This window comes from Cyprinodon tularosa, unplaced genomic scaffold (genome assembly GCF_016077235.1).
Source record: "Cyprinodon tularosa strain WSP-4 unplaced genomic scaffold, ASM1607723v1 ctg165, whole genome shotgun sequence".
Taxonomy (NCBI): Eukaryota; Metazoa; Chordata; class Actinopteri; order Cyprinodontiformes; family Cyprinodontidae; genus Cyprinodon; species Cyprinodon tularosa.
Genome location: NW_024038483.1, coordinates 933290 through 950759, shown reverse-complemented (window position 1 = coordinate 950759; position 17470 = coordinate 933290). Strand labels below are relative to the sequence as shown.

The following is a 17470-nucleotide window of genomic DNA, read 5'->3' as shown; positions in this document are numbered from 1 at the left end:
TTTATATTTCCATCAGCCAAATGAATTTTAAACCTTTTATATCAGGATTCCTATTGGTTTTTGATCACATTTATTGAACCTCTATTTAGCAATTGACAGGTTTTTAAAACTTGGAGTCAATTCAGTGGTAGCAATTTACAGGAAAAACTGTTTGACATCTTTAATAATTTATTTATATAAATTATTAAGTTGAAAGCTATCTTCCAGTTTTATATCTACAGAACATAAACCTAATTTTTATCAGCGGAAAATCGATCTCCTTCAGGGAGAACAAGGAGCCTTTAATTAGTAAACACCTATTTTCTGGTGGGAAAAATTTTTAAAGTGAGATTAGTAAGTTCCGTAAATCTTCAGAGAGCTTTTGCTTGTAGGTATATTCATATACAATCAGTGGTCACTTCATTAGATAGACCTCCCTAAGATTGGTTTGGACCTTTTTTCCTTTACATTCTGCCTTAATTCTTTTAGAAGTAAAATTCACAAGGTGTTTAAAACCAAAGAGATTTTTGCTCATACAGATATGAGAGCATCACATGTCCATGTTAGCAATCTCTTGTTCCACTACATCCGCAAAGTAATCTGTAAAAATGAGACATGGAAAGAGTGGGATCCAATATGGTGTGTTCAATAAACTTTGAACTTGGTTTTTAAACCAAATTCTGACCCTACCACCTAAATACTCCAGGTGAAATTGAAACCCATCCAAACAAACAATAATTTCTAGTTTTGGGGAGCCATAGTGCATTTCAATCTCATTGTTCTGTTGTTATCTGAAAGCAGTGACAAACGGTGTGGGCCCCTGTCGGTCATTGCAAATCTCCTTCAAGGTTGAACATGTTTTGCATTCTGAGATGATATTCCTCAAACCTTTGTTATAAAAAAGGGGTTGTTTGAACTTCTTTTGCCTTCCTTTCATCTCAAACTCATTCTCCAGTCACGTCTGACAACAACAACTCATTTTCATCAGCACTACTGTCATTCTGGGGCTTTCCATATTTACTTTGTAAACCCCAATAAATAGTCTGGCTTAAATTAATGTGGAGTTTTTGAGCTACTTAGACATGCATTAGCAACCAGATGACTTTAAGAAACTTAAATCTCCTTTATTTGCTGTTCAGATATTCTTTTGAATATAAGGATGCCATCTCTAACACATCTAGATGCTTAGATACATTCAAGTATTGTCCTGTTAGTGGCTGATTTATTGATTGTGTTAAAAGCACCTGAACAGATGCACTAAACAAAGTACTTCATAGGCACGTATATTCAATTCAGTTTATTTATATAGCACAAATTCACAACACATGCCTCCTCAAGGCACTTAACAGAAACAATTCAACCGGATCATAAAGTCTTATTGGTTCAAAGTTTTATATCTAAGGAAAACCAGCTGATTGCATCAACCCATTGACTTAAAGCAATCCCCCACACCAAAAATGCTTGTAGCGACAGTGGAGAGGAAAACTACCTTTTAACAGGAAGAAACCTCTAGCAGAAACAGGCTCAGTGCAAAATTGTAAAAACAAATGTAAAGCCTGGTCCTCTGCAATGTATTTTGGGGTTACATTCATCATAATATTATACACTAATATTATTATTAGCGTATAGTCCTAGATGAACTATTTTACAATACTGGCTAAGCTACACTAACAGATTCCAAGTGCTTAAATAATGTACTGAAAATGTTTCCTTTGGAAAGACTTACTTATGTCCTCTGAGGAATATATAAAAGACTTTTTCGAAATTCGCGTCCCCCTGTTACATTACATTGGAGAGAATTCAGCTAAAACTATTATGCAGGGCTTCGCCTTACCGTAACTGCAACATTTAAAATGTTGGAAATGGAAGTTGTCAGATCCTGAAAAATGTGATGTGGGTGTAGATGTGGTGTGTGTGTGCGTGTGATTGAGTGGTATGAGAAGGATTGGAACGGAATCATGCAGTTCAGAATATGGGAGGGAAACACAGGGAGGTGGGTTAAATGGGTAGGGATTAATTACTGTTTATTGTTGTTGTTTTTTTCCCCTGTTTTTTTTTTCTGTATTTCTGTAATTACCGTATTTGTGTGTGTGTGTGTGTGTGGGGGGGGGGGGGGGGGGGGGGGGTTAAATAACAGTGAATATGTACATATGTACACAATTATGTTCTTATATATATATATGAATTCACTTGCAAAGATGTAAAAAGGAAAAAACAACCAAAAAAAATGAAAGAAAGCAAGACAAACAGACCAAAGTCATTGATGGCAGCTGCACAGCTGACACCTCTCTCCAGGATGGTGTCACAGCCAAACAGGAACAGACTAAATTAAGCTACTACAGTATGATGAGAAAAAGCAGTGGGAGCATAAATTGGAGATTGAACTAACATATACTACAGAAAGGGAGAATAGAGATGGAATGATGAAAAGGGGTCCCTATGTCCTCCGGCAGTCTAAGGAATAGATGCAGAAAATAGTATTTGGGATGAGGTATAAGAAAAGTAGAGCCACAGTTTGGCCAAGGTAGAGCCAAGGTATTAAAGTGGTTTTCTCATAACTGTATTACTCAATATCATATGAATTTAATAGTTATTTTTACACGAATGCTAATTTCATATTGATTTTCACTGAAGACTAATAGAAGATTGAAATGTTTACAGTAACTGATTTCCCATTCAAAAACCATCCTGTCTCTTTTTCATCGCAAAAACATCTTTGACAGAAAATACGTCTGCTTCTTATTTCTTCTATGCTTCTTTTAGTTTGCCGACAATAAAACCAATCTTTTCTCTCTAAATAGGGGGAGAATCACTGACCTCGCTCTCCCCTGGAAATTGAAGACTGGAAGGTCAGTTGGAATCAATTTTGATTCCATTATCGCTGATAGCAGATGAGCGAGGTTTTGGTGTAGAAAAGGCCAAGGGTTTAGTGTCCTTTTCAGGAAACCAAGATGCTTGAGGCATAAAAATGTAATTCCCCAAATTATTTTCAAATGTGAACACTTTTTTAATCTCTGTGAATTTACAAGCTTGACTTTTTCTTTTTTCTTTTTTTTTTATTGAGCATCAGAGGTACATAATATCATTTCCATCACAACAAGGCATGAAACTCATATTTATATATTAACCCCTCATCCCAATAACATGACTTTCTCCTAGGAAACTGTACAACCCAGCGAGGGAATGACTTCATAAGTCAAAATATTCGATTTTTCCCCAGTATTTGCTGCCCTGGAATGAATTTAAAATTATTTAAGCTAAAGAAATAGTAACTCAGTTATTCCTACCGTAGTGTGATCATCCTTTCTTGCTACTCTTGAAAAATAATTAAGTAAAGCATATATTTGGATTTATGTGATGTATGAATTTATAGATGAAATTTGAAATATCTCATGAGCATCAGGCGTGCTTCATTTTTTACCCATTTGTTTTTCTTTTAGAATCAAAAATAAAAAAACAGAAGACTTTTGAAGGGACAATTGGGAACATAAAAAGTGAATTAAGACTAGCTCCATGATTGATGTTCGGATCACTCTGAAGAGGATAAGGCAGAACAACATGATGGCAAGTTGAAGAAGGTCACAAAATACTCACAGTGCATATGTTGTGGTTTTCTGCCAAGTAAAATTATTTTATTTTTTTGGGACTCAGATTTAGAGATACATTCACCAATATATCTGTCTTCATTTTGTTGAAACTGGAGACCCGAGTCCAATGCAGTCGTCTCTCTCAACCCTCTCTGGAAATTATCACCTCCCATACAATAACGAAGCTGACAAATTGAGTTCCTTTTACTTTATTGAGTAAATGTGTCCTTGACTTGGAGAAAATCGCAGGTCTGAGCCTGAGGATGTTTCAAAGCTGTGCACATATGCATGGAAGACCCAGGGGAGGCAGCCCAGCAGCTCCTTATTAATCAACAGCTTGTTGAGCTGCTGCCTTTTCCCCCCCCATTGCCTTAGTGCCCCTGTCCACCTTTAACCCTGTCTTTTTTTTCTGCTCAATTTCACAGCATCAATCTTTTCATAAATGAGACATTAATATTGCTTCACTACTAATTACACAATAGAAAAGACAGATACTAAAACAATACTCTTTATTGTGCTTCAAAAGATACAAAAAATTATAGTTTTTTTAGGCACTTAGGCATTGTTAACCTGATATTGGTTGAGCTGAATGCCAGTCACTTCTGAATATAATGTTTTGATTGTTTGGTAGGTCAGACCCATTTAACATGGATGTGCTTGATCTCACTTTGACCCAACAGCATGGAAACTTCCAACCCAAAGTAAGTCAAGAAAAATAGGTTACGGGCTTATAGATACATCGGTGATGTGCTACTGAGGTGGCAGTCTGCTCATCAAACAATGTTTAGGTCAGAAAGGGACAAATAAAAGGACTATTTCAAATATGTTTTTATCTAAAAACTTACAAAATGTGTCTTGAAGACCACGTGTAAGAAACAACAAAAAAATATTACAGTGTGCCTAAAGCAAATAAAGAAAATCTATCAATATTTCTGTCTAAAAAAAAGTGTTCAGCTTCAGCTGGAATGTTGAAAGGGCCTCAGCTTTTTAAATCCAAGCTGGCAGCTTATTTCACATAAGAGGTATCTGATAGGTGGAGGTTCTGTCCCCTTTTCTGGTTTAAGAACACAAGGAAGAGTTCATTTATGACAAAAAGGTTTAACAATATCTTTGAGATGAGGACTAACTTTGTAGCAACTTAGTAAAAAAGGAGTTACAATACTCAAGCCTATATGAAACAAATGTATTAACAAGTTTTTTTAAAAGATCTTGAGAAATCATGCTTTTGATTTAAAGCCAATAGAAGGTAGCTCAAATAACTCGTTTTACATCCAAGCTAAAAAACAAATCTTGATCAAAAATGGTTTCTAGTTATTAACATAACATGTTTGTACATAAATGCTCAGTTCTAACAGCAACCTTTGTTTGAATGGGATTTTGAATGGAACATCCAGGCATTTATTGAATGGAGACATTTAATTGTACCTAGATGGCACAAAAATAAAAATATATATGTTGAGGACCCAATGTGTAAGCATATGAAAGTTAAAAAGTATTGGGACAACTAACTCACTGTGGTTTGTGGGATACATCTACATTCATTTAAACAAATTCAATTCAACCATAAGGCCGAGGCACTTTTTAATAATACCATAAAAACTTTAAAGTCTATATTTGGTTGTATCAGAATCAGCACTTAGGGCTAACAACACAAGTAAACAGGTTTACTACCAGTAGCTATCAATACATTACTACAAGCCTTTTGTAATTTGTTGAGACTTATATCCTAACTGAATTTCTTTAAACAAGCAAATTTTTTGCAGGTGATCAGTGGAACAGTTGAAGCAAATTTTTTTCCTGAATTTTAGAACTATTTGCATTAAAAAAGTCTATTATTTGCTAAAAGTCTTGGTTGCAGTTTTGTCTTCTTAGTTATCGTTATTTCTGCAACCTTCAAAGTTTGCGGCTCATATCCTGCTGATAGTTTTAGACAATGTACATCATATGACTACCAAAAAATGTGCATGTATTTAATTAATGTTAATAGTAAAACAAATCTTGTAAATTACTGTAACTTAGATTGGTTGATTCTTTCATTTCCAATTAAAAAGACATTTGACAAATCTGAAGAAAAATTGAAGAGAAACTGTTAATAGCAATTTATTTCTAGGAGACACGTCCATAGGTTTCATACAAAAAATAGTTGTATATAATAATTCTAAATCACAGTTTATTTTAGATTAGTTGAGGACTAGTGCCTACATCATCCTCCATTTTTATTTTCCAGGAAGGCCCAGAAAACAGTGCAATTTCCTAACAGATAAGGAGAATTTTTCTCTTCCAAAATCTTTTGTGATATTACAGTCAGTGTGTAATAAATCTTATAATCATTGAGGAATTTTCACTTTCTTCTGAGGTGTGATAAATGTGAAATTACATCGTTTGTCAAATTAGCACATTCACCCTTTGTGAGAAATAAAAGCCATGCTTCTCATATCCCTTTCAGTATTTCCATTGTTTCCATGCCAGTCGTGAGCTAAGCTTCAGAATGGTTTGGAAAGGAAAATTGCTACAGAGGGAAGGTGTGATAGTTCTTGTAGGAGAAACAGGGTGTGAAAAGCTGTTTTTTCTTTTTTTTTTTCAAAACAAAAACACACAGATTAATGTGTTGTCTGGCAGTATAAATCAAAGGCATACAACACAAGGATTTGTGGGAACAGCAGGGTGAGAAGAAACCATGAAATGTAAAAATATTTAAATGCAAAGATACATGAGGCTTCATTAGAGAAAATATAAACAATAGTACTTTAGCTTATGAGAATTTACAAGAAAAAAATATCAACAAAGTTGGATACATTTTAAGTAGAATATGCAAGGTCTAAGCAGCTATAGGAAAAATGCTGATCACGGTCCAATAATTTAACAATTTTTATTAAACAACTTAAAAAAGAATTCGGCAGGTAAATCTTATTCATAGTTCTGTGCCAACTGCAGACAAAACAGCTTCATACAATCCAGTAAAACTACGAGCATCTTGCAGTATTCTTACACTTCAACGCTTCCAACTGTAGTTGTACACTTTTTCAAAAGACTTGATAAAGTTAACAAAAACACTTTCTAAATAATTTAGGCTTCTCTAAAAGTTGACATCTGATCCACAAGGTCATAGCGAAAAAAACAAGATAATCTGAACCCCTCTAAGTTGTTTCAGCTATGGCCAGTGTTCCTGATCCAATTAATTTTGTCTTATAAGTGTTTTGTGTTTTTTTTTTCTTGTTTCCATATATACTCTTATTTATTTTCATTTAGGGCTTAGAGAAAAGAAACAAAAGAAAACCTGTTTCGGGTCAAACACTTTTTCTTTGCATTCTATCAGGTATAATACATGGTATGGTAAAAAAACAAAAACAAGGATTGATATGTAGTATTTCTTTACTTAGATGCTGGTACACATTCATTTGATAAATCATGTTAGGAAGGTATAACTTGGTTTAGTAGAGGTTGACCATTTTTACACACAGACAACGTGACCAGCATAGTTACATAATATCAATTCCACGGCACAGATCGTTAGGCTTTCAAAAGGAGAACTTATGACAAAGAAGAGAACTAAAAGTAAAAACCAAAGTAATGCAACAATGTATTGTTTCTTTTTACTGCTGAGTAATTTGTGTATAATATTCCAGAGGTAAAAAAAACAAAAAAAAACACTGAATAAATCAAAATAGTTCTGCCTGGAGTATATATGCTCTTAAATAAAGCTACATCTCAAAGCATGTTGAAGTTGGTTAACAAAACCCTTCACTGTTAAAAGACTATGTATAATTAAAATCTAATTACCAGGCTTAGGTCTATAAAACGAGCCTTCTTGCCAATAATCAATGTTAGGTTGTTTTTGCAGTTGTGCCAATACTGCTGTTTCTTGGTTACTAAGCATACAAAACAAATTTAGCTTATCTGACTCCAAGACACAGCTGGATTGGTTATTAGAAAACAGAAATTTTACTTTTGAGAACATTTCTGTTAAATTTTAAGTTGAATGCTATATTTTGTGTCGGTACAACATACATTTTTAAACAAAAGGTTTCTCGTAACAAAACTGACTAAACAATTTGGTATAAAAAAAAAAAAAAAAAACATTTTTTGGACCTGTTCTACCATATGGAAATGAGAACATGTAAAAAGTAATGCAACAGAGAGAAACATCTCAGTTTTAATGTTTACAAACACCACATTTTTTAAAACAACTTGCTTTTCTTAAAGCACTGTTCTGCTAGAAGAATCAGAGCTGCATCTTAGCATTACAGTGACCCATGGTGTGTTTTCTGAATATAATCAGTCTGTGCAACTGCAGCGCAAATCATTTTTTTCTTTCAAAGCCTCAACTTAAAAAAAAAAAAAAAGAAAAACTGCTTTTCAGTGAAAGCTGAGAGGATCTATTTTCCTTGGTCTTGCTAAACGGCCAGCAATGACCTTTTAAAAATGATCTTTATGGCTGTAGTACTGCTTTAAAAAAAAAAAAAAAAGAAAAAAGCTAACATCTTTACTGATGTGCAATGTTCAGTAAGTGCGGACCCCTAGTTTGGTGTCTTGAGCCTGGTTGAAAGGATTTGATGGACTGGAAGACTCATCCTGCTGGTCAATGGACTGATAAGCATCTCTGTTTCGAGATAAAGAAGGAAAACCTGCAGAGAGATACAGCAACTGTCAGTCATCATGAAAATACCATAATGCTTAATCATGCCTTGCAATGTATTACACTTTATTTATAGCTTGATGATTGCAGCCTGTTGCCTCTTGATAAACAGATTATATTGGAAGCAGACTAAGAGAAAGTTTTTTGTTGTTGTTGTTTTTTTACAAGAAATATAGCACTTGGAAGAATATTAGGAATATCAGGAACAGATTGACAGATCAATTTAGTTTTTTGTTCTACTTTCAAACTAAAAAAATAAAATAAAAAATACATGTGGTTATTTTCAGGAAAGTAACCACTTTAGCACTCTAAGGCCTGAGATTCAGTATTGTTATTTACAATGGCCAGGATACCCATGACATTTTTGTGGAAGACTAAAACACATGTAAGCAAACCTAAATATTTGAATTATAATCAAACAAGAGGTTAATTTTTTTTTTTTTTGAGGGATAGTATAGAAGCATAATATAAAACCATAAGGCTGGAATAACAAAACATATAAACTATGCCTATGCTAACTATAAATCTGCCCTATTTTAAAAAGGGAAGCATCATTGAGCAATGCTTAACATGAAAAACAGAATACACCGAGATAAATGAGGTATCTGGAGACTAAAAGCTCAGATAAAAGACGCAGGACATGCACACTTGCAAAGAATACACAATAAACATAAAAATACAGCATGCAAACAACCAGGGATGAAAGAATGGGATGGTAATGAGGAAATGCTGATGATGAAATTTGCTCAGACTGTCCTCACAGAAATACATCAGAAATATAACACCAAAAAAGTCAGTACTATAAACCAATTGTTTACCTTTTTCTAGAATGCGCTTCAGATGGATGTTTAGATTAAAAAAATGAAGCTTTTGTGAAACAGGTAGAGATATCTCTGAGAGATCAGGTAATAAGAGAACATTTACATAAATTACATACAAATGCACAGAATTGTTGGGGAAGAATGTAAATAACAATAGTTGGGAAAGAAAGAGTATCTTATGTCCAGCCAGCTGATTAGCAATCTTACTTCTTGGGGTGAAAGGGTATGGAATGGGATGATTTGGAAAGAGAGATGATAGAAAAGGAAGAGGCCAGGAATCAGTAGCGACGGCCAAAAAAGGCACTGTCTGCACTGTCTGTAGTACATCGACTGTCCACAGAGGTCTCTAAGTCTAAGAGAGAAGAGATCAGTGGTAAAAATGTGTGCAGGGAGAAAATATATAATAATTGTACATGATGATTAAAAAAGAAACCAAACAGTGCAACAAAATATTGAATAACATGCAAGAAAACAGAACAGAACCACAAGGACTCCAGTTGTGAAAACGAACCAAGGAATAACTTACTAACAAGTAAAAAGGTAATCAAGCTACTAAGCTCTCTGATTCTCTCATTTCTGTTTCTGATTTTTCTTGAATACATTGTCTTAAAAATAGAGTATTGAGTAACACCCCTCAAGTAACACCACTCAAGTTATCGTAAATCTTTTATCATATCTTTTTATGGAACAATGCTAAAGATGTGACACTTTTTATGCAAAGTAGTAAATGCACAGCTTTTATAACATTGTAAATTACTGTCCCCCTCAAAGTAACTCAAATGCAGTACTATACAAACCATTGACATCAAAAGTGAGCTGATCCCTAAGTGAATATGGCTCAAATTCATTATCCTGTTCAAGCACACTTTAGCAGTCATCGGATAAAGGTGCTTTATAACTTTGTCATAAAATATGACTACATTTGCCTACTCTGTTCCTTTCTGTTTGGTTAGGGCAGCAAATCATTGATTGGACATTCAGCTGAGATCAAATTGGTCACATTTCTGGCTTTTGAATTTGGTAAGAACTTGAAAAGATGAACTTGATATGCAATCAAAATTCAGAGAGTGCCAGCAGGCCAATTCAACAGCCCATTTCCTATCGCCCAATTGTCTGGTTTCCATCACGCTCAGCGGTATAGGGCTCACAATGCAATCAGACAGCAATTAAACTATTCACAGTCTGAGAGGGTAACATTAGCTGCTTTCATCAGTCACAACAAAGTCTAATGGGTGTTCCTGCTGTGCAAAGTAAAACCATAAAGAGTCCGGGTTCATCAATATTCAATTATCTTTCAGAGAGCAAAGACATGAGTTTCATCAAATGCCGTTTTAAATCGCATTGCTGAACAATTAGCACCACAACCCCAACTTCCTGTTTTTTTCTTTTATTACAATTCATCTATTCTCCCCATGAAGCCAGGCTCAAATCTCTCTAGTAAAGAAAGATTGAATACTTTCACTGTTAAATAAATGCGACAGATATAAGATTTTAAGTAGCCAACATGCATCATGGCTTACAGAGTTTTTAATGGAAATGCTCTCATTTGAGAGATGTTAAGCCCAAAAATCAATGGCTTCAAGAAGTAGATTAGATTGACATTACTCAAAGTTACTCATCTGCTTCCTTGTCAGCAATGAGAAACTAATTTACCCAACAATGACAGACATTCCTATTTGTTGTCATTATCATATTTTCTGTGAATCGAGGCTTAGCTATTTTTGTCAGCGCATTAATAATGGAGATAGTTCACATCAAACCATAAAACAGCTTTAACATATATGCCCATGAAGCATAATACTATGGTCAAAATGACATAGATCTTTAAAGAAATAAATGGGTTTTTTGAAACAGTCTAACTGCAGCATGGATATCTCACTGCAAAGAAAAAGGTCATGCGACTGTAACTAATAAGCAAGCTGTGGAATCATCTGCAAGTTGTTTAGAACAAAGTTTCCCCAGTTCGTAGCACTTGAAAAACAAAACAAAAAAGTACAGAACATTAAATGGGATCAGAAAGATTGGAGCTAAAGTTGTACATTTCAAACAATGCAAAATAAATAAATAAAAATATGTCCAGAAATATATTACATGTTGTCTATGTCATATGCCTTTACAGTATTCATTCTCAAAAGTCTGCAAGTTTTTTTTTTTTTTTTGTCAATATATTTTATGCAAACGATGTCACTTACCAAAGTTGACATTGTAATCTCCTCCTCGTTCACGGTACATTTGATAGACGAAGAAGCAGGAAACAGGTTTAAGCAGCAGGCTGAGGATAGCCATTCCTGCAGTGAAACTTTGTACTCCCTGAAAAGGTGTGTGCGGATACCAGATCCCAAAATGGATGATGTCAGTCAATATCGTTACAGCCATTCCCGTGAGGAACTATAGCAACAGGATAAAAAGAACAAAGTATGTTAATGAATGAACTCCTTAAAATACTTTTCAAATTACTGAAAGCTACACTATCTTTCTATTTTAGGTGTTATTAATTCTGAAGAAGGGATGTAGAGATTTTACACTTTATTTCACTCTAATGGCAAAGTATGTTTTTTCTTTAAAAGTGAGATATTGTTTATTGCACTGTGCAAGACCTCCATGGGGGCGGAGCTTTTCTAATACAGTGAGTATTAGAAAATTTTAAGACCCTTTTTTTGGGGGTCCTTCATTCGTCTTCTATGGTCTGAGGTTGTAATGTTAAAGTACTCTTAGTCGTCATCTACCACTTCATCCAGGACAGGGTCATGGGGGCAGCATTCTCAGTAGAGACTTCCAGACTTCCCTCTCTGCAGACACCTCCTCCAGCTCTGCTGGGGTCTGAGGCGCTTCCAGGCCAGCCGAGAGTGATAGTCCCTCCAGCGGTTCCTGGGTCTTCCCCTAGGCCTCCTTTCGAACACCTCCCAAGGTAGGCGTTCAGGGGGCATCCAAAAAAGATGTCTGAGCCACCTTAACAGACCTCTTTTGATGTGGAGGAAAAGGGGATCTTCTCCGACCCCTTTCTGAATGACCAAACTTCTCACCCCATCTCTAAGGGAGTTCCCAGCCTCCCTGCGGAGAAAGACAATTTCAGCTGATTGTATCCTGGTTCTCGTTCTTTTGGTCAAGACTTAGATTTCATGACCATAGGTGAGGGTAGGAAAAAAGACCGACTGGTAAATCAAGAGCTTTGCCTTTTTGCTCATTTCTCTCCTCATTACAAATAGCGGTGCAAGGGACGAAGTTCGCTGGTCCCTGAATCAGATCCTGTCCATAAAAAAAAAAAAAAACTGTCAATAAAAGTTATTAACAGGTCCAATAACAGAGGTCAGCCCTGTCAGAGTCCAACAAGCCCCGGGAACAAGCCCGACTTAATGCCAGAAATACGGACCAGGCTCCTGCTCTGCTTCAACAGAGCCTGGATGGCCTAGTAGAGGGCCCCCCAACTCCTTACTCCTGCCACAAGTGCCACGAGGGACTTGGTCAAAGGCCTTCTCCAGGCCACAAAGCACATGTGGACTGGTTGGGCAAACTCCCATTAACCCTTGAGCACCCTGCAAAGGGTGTGGAGCTGATCCATTATTCCATGGCCATCCCATCCACCCCAGAAGCCTTGCCACCATGGAGTTTTTTTGACCACCTTGGTGACTTCAGCTTGGGTTATGAACAAATCCAGCCCTGAGCACTCTGTCTCTTCTCCCACCATGGATGGCTCATCTGTCATTATGAAGAGATTCTGAAAATTCATTCCACCATCCAACAATGTCCTCTTTCAGAGTCTCTTTCATGGCCTCTCCAAACTCCTCCCATGCCCATGATCTTGCCTTCGCAACCGCCTGGGCAGTCGTACGCTTGGCCTCACAATACCTGGTTGCTGCCTCAACAGTCAAACTAGCCAACCATACTCAATAGGACTCCTTCTTCAGCTTGACGGTATCACTATTGCTGGTGTCCACCAGCGAGTTCAGGGATTCTGCATCGACAAAAGAGGCAGAGTGATTGGCCCACTCAGACTTAATGTCTCTAGTGGTTGTTGGTGGTAGCTCCAGCCTTCTCTTCAACTGATTTTCCTACACATGCTGCTGAAGGTCAGAAGATACAACTACAGATTCGATCATTGACCTCCGGCCTAGGGTGTCCTGGTGTATCGATGGACATCCTTATGCTTGATCTTGGTGTTCATTATGGACAATCTGTGAATTGCACAGATTGTCCATAATGAAATATTAATCAAACCCCACTCGGTTTAAGAGCTGGGGGTCCGTTCCTCCCAATCACGCACCTCCAAGTTTTACTGTTGTTTCCCACATGGGCATTGAAGTCTCTGAGGGGAATGATGGAATTTCCGGGAGGGGCTCTATCCAACATCCCCCTAGTAATGCCAAGGAGGCCAGGTACTCCGTACTTCCGTTTGACCCATTGGCTGAAACAATAGTCAGGGACCCTAGCCGAAGGCGAAGATATGTGACCCTCTTGTCCACTGGGGTATACTCTGACATAGTTTAGCTGGGGGGAGACCAGTAGTCCCAATCAGCCCACTCCAAAGTAAAAGAGTGCCCAGCCTCTTTTAAGGTTCCAGAGCCCATGCTATGCTTAGATGAGAGCCCAACTACTTTTAGCCGGTATCGGTCTACCTCCAGCACAAGCTCAAGTCCGCTCCCCTCCGAGGTGACATTCCACGTCCCCAGAGACAGTCTAAGCTCACATGGATTGGGTTGCCTTTGCCTCCTACTGTTTTCCTATTCTCTTTGCACCGCTCTTTGTGAACTGTTCTTTGTCTGACCTGTTACCCAAGGGAAGTCCCTGACAACATAACTTCTGGGGTCATCCAGGCACTGAAACCCCTCCACCAGTTTAAGGTGGCACATCATGACGCTATTAGTTGAAAATTAAGAAAATTTCTATTCATAGCCAGCATTTCTTTTCGAATACAAAGAGAGGAAATCATAGTAACATTCAAGTTAAAGCTTGTCACTCTCAGGGTCACCTGCTGGTGTATTTCCTTCCCCTTTTAAATCAACCAAGCCAAGAGTCAGGAGGATTGGACCACATGAGCAGAAGTCCAGTTGGTTGAATGAATGGGACAAGGTCAATTGTGGAACCACAGAAACAAGCTCACTTCGTTCTTTTGTGGCAGGTCTGGTGTTAGAAGCTGGTGGATCTAGGTCATTCTGAGACCCTACCCATTGCTGCCCTTTTTTCCCCCCCAGATTAACAGATTAGAATATAAATTAGGCCACAAGATTGATTTCATCATGATCCTGAGGAATAAACTAGATAAACATCTAATTCAAATCACTTAAGAAAATATATTTAACATGTACTGGATTCCCATGTCACCCCTATGTAACTAGTACAATACAGTTGTTTAGCTTTGTTTAAAGATTGCTTTGTCTTTGTTTTCTTTTTAATGCATTATTAGAAAGTCACTTTATGAAGAATGAGAACAAAATAAATTATTAATAAAGACTAATTATAAGTTTCAGTAGATTATTCATACAATAATCAACTATAATTCAATCACATAACAATTAAAGCACAAGTGCCTTTATTTGGACATTATTTCCCTAGGGAATTTTCTATGAACTCGCTGCAAACCTAATAAAAAAAAAAAAAGGAATAGTAATTTACGGTATGTAGCATCTCCACCCACAGGATATTCATTTGTGATTCAGTATAAGGCCCTAGAACCGGTGATTGTTATTAAGATATCCCTTTTTAAACAAACAGCTTTATACTTCAATGCATTCAGTTTACAGATTGTACATCATATGGTTCCCCCTGCTTTTAAAAAGTTTCACAAATTTCATTTAAGATTTAAAAAAAAATCCTAACTCTTACAGATGAATTCACCAGATGGTAATTCCTTTTCTCCTTAAATTTCACTTAAATCTCTGAAGCACAGATGTTCGATATTACTTTTCATGATGAGGTTGTAATGTTTCAGATAGGGAAGAAACAAAACAATCTTTGCCCTTATTCATGCATTTATCTGTTGTAGAATTGATTACTGCAACAGTGTCTTAATAGGTTTGCTTAGAAAGTCAATCATACTGCTACAGCTGATCCAAAACACTGGTGCCAGTGTTCTCACTAGAAATAAAAAAGTAGAGCTCAACAGCCCACTTTTGAAGTCTTCACACTGGCTCCCTGTAGCTCTGTTAGTCTATAGCTCATTGATCAGCACCTCAATACATAACAGAATTATTGTTAGTGTATCAACCCCTCAGACCACTCAGGTCTTCTAGTTCAAACCTACTCTTTGCACCTGGTAAAAATAAAAAATAAAACACGGAGAAGCAGCATTCAGTCCCTATGCTCCACTTATCTGGAACAATCTTCCAGAAGAATGTAAAAGTGCTGAAAGCCTGAGTTCTTCTAAGTCACAGTAAAAAACCCATTTATTTAGAACTGCTTCTGAGTATTAAACTGTTAACTGAGATATTAGCTGTCTAAGTTTGTGGTCCAATTGTTATACTATCTGCGTTTATCATATATTTATCTTTATTTGCTTTTACTCTGCTTTTATGCATCTTCTATTTTATTGTCTAATTCATGTAAAGCTGTTTGAATTCTCCTTGTACTGAATTGGGCAATAGAAATAAACATGCCTTGCCTGAATAATTTTGGTAAAATAAGAAATAAAAAAATAAAATAAATAGTTGTTTTTCAGAAGAAATTTCACTCACTAAAATGCCACATTTGTTATAGTTCTCCTCTGACAAGAATCAATTTGCCATTGACTAAAAGAAACATTAAATCATGTCCACATTCCTTACTTTTCATGACTACTTGAAAAAGTTCTGCAACCCGCCCCAAAAGGGTAGAAACTTTACTTTTAGTCAGCGAGTAACATGAGTGAAAGTTGAAAGTGAAAGTTCTTCTTTTGCTACATGAATATTTAGACAGACAGGTTTGTGTGTCTGTGTAGAGCTGCGTATGTAGTTAGAAATCTGTGTCACATGACAATAAGACGACTCTCAGAAAACAACAGAATAGAGCTAAAAACTCACCATGAGAACAGCATCAATGGAGTCCCTCTGTGCAATTGCCCACACTCCAACTGCTAAAACACTAAAGTTTCCCCATGCATAGGATGGTGGAAGAATACCCATGCTTCCCCTGAAAGAAGAGACATTTTATAAAGGATGATCTTTATAAGTTATTTGCACACAAGAAAGTAGGGTAGGAGTAAGATCAAGCATAAGACAAGAGAGCAGTTGTGTCTGTGTGTTCAGACGAGAGAAATTCCTCAGGTGTATGATGAAAAAAAAAGTTCACACTCACCACATAGTGAGCAGCCAGTGTGCCAGCACTATTGCCTACAGCATAGAAGATCATCACAAAATTAATAAGTAATTTTTGGCATTTAAACAATTTTCAGTGGAAAGACTATTTGAAGTTAAATTTTAATAAAAAAAAAGAAAACAAAATTTAAAAAAGCAGGGGCATTAGGGTTAGGGTAATGCAAATTAAGATAATAAAAATATTTTAACAAATTTAATAAGCAACAAAACACACTTATAAAGTTTAAAAGCAAAACTAAATACATATTCAGCTATGGAAAGTAAAACAACAAGCCAGAAATTCCAGGACTAAATGGGAAATGTGGATCAAGTGTATCTGGGTCAGTCTGTGTATTTTTTCTTTTTTTTTGTCAAGTTTGATTATTTTTGAGAGATTAAGAAAAAAATAAATAATGAAATTAAATTCCTCTTCTTGAGAGCTTTAATATCATCATATTCACGTTTCTTTCTACCTTGGCCACTGCTTCACGCAAGGATCAAAATATCTGCCAGTGAAAATATAAGAGGTGTTGTTAGTGTCTCATTTTTCCCTAATGATTCTTTCCTTGCCAAACAAAACACTTTACAGCCGGTGACCAGTGTCTAAATCGGAGGATAGTAATTGCCACACAGAGAACTACCAGTGAGAACGATCAAACATTAAAAATTTAACTTCAGTCGTTGGATTAAACATACCCAAAAATCAAGCTGTGAATGAAATAAATGATTGACAATTATGTGCAAACTCACCTTTAAGTTTATTGCTGGGATTTCCATAGCTTTTGTTAATTTTCTAGGCAAATGCAGCACCTCCCTGCTTTCTGCTTCACGGTTTGAACTTGTTGAAAGGCCTCATGAAAAATGCTGCAGTTCTTCCTCTTACACAAACTTCTGTGTAAACCCCTCCTCCACTTCAACTGAAGTTGCAAACAGAAGCCATGTGACAGCAGCCTGACTGTTTCCCATGTGATACCTTCCCCTCCTGTTCCTGCTGCCTCCACTGTAGACCTAAGGAGAATCAGCATCAGTCACAGCTCTACTTCTGTCTCTTGAAGGGGCTCGTCACAAATTATCAGGAATCTGGCATGTCTGTAGAAGCTAAAAGTTAAAATGACAAATGGAAACATGTATCTTTCTAGCTGGTTAATGTTTTAGCCTACTGTTTTTTGCAGCTTCTATGTT

The 17470-nt window shown here is 36.5% G+C and overlaps 1 protein-coding gene across 1 annotated transcript; it reads right to left on the bottom strand.

Annotated features, from left to right (window-relative positions):
• Positions 1 to 6119: 6119 nt before the first annotated feature.
• On the bottom strand, positions 6120 to 17194 carry LOC119780692 (angiotensin II receptor-associated protein). The gene is made up of 5 exons (XM_038280807.1): positions 17039 to 17194; positions 16290 to 16324; positions 16016 to 16124; positions 11216 to 11411; positions 6120 to 8191 (listed from the first exon to the last, which is right to left on the bottom strand). The coding sequence occupies exons 1-5, from the start codon at positions 17063 to 17065 to the stop codon at positions 8067 to 8069; spliced, it is 492 nt and encodes a 163-aa protein (XP_038136735.1). The 5' UTR covers positions 17066 to 17194; the 3' UTR covers positions 6120 to 8066.
• Between the last annotated feature and the right edge of the window lie 276 nt (positions 17195 to 17470).

Bases quoted from the DNA above. Each gene is read 5' to 3' on its own strand.
- LOC119780692 (XM_038280807.1), bottom strand. From the start codon at position 17,065: ATGGAAATCCCAGCAATAAACTTAAAG. The intron at 16,325-17,038 runs GTGAGTTTGCAC...TCTATGCTGTAG, and splicing joins TCCCAGCAATAAACTTAAAG to GCAATAGTGCTGGCACACTG. The intron at 8,192-11,215 runs GTAAGTGACATC...ATCTCTCTGCAG, and splicing joins AGATTACAATGTCAACTTTG to GTTTTCCTTCTTTATCTCGA.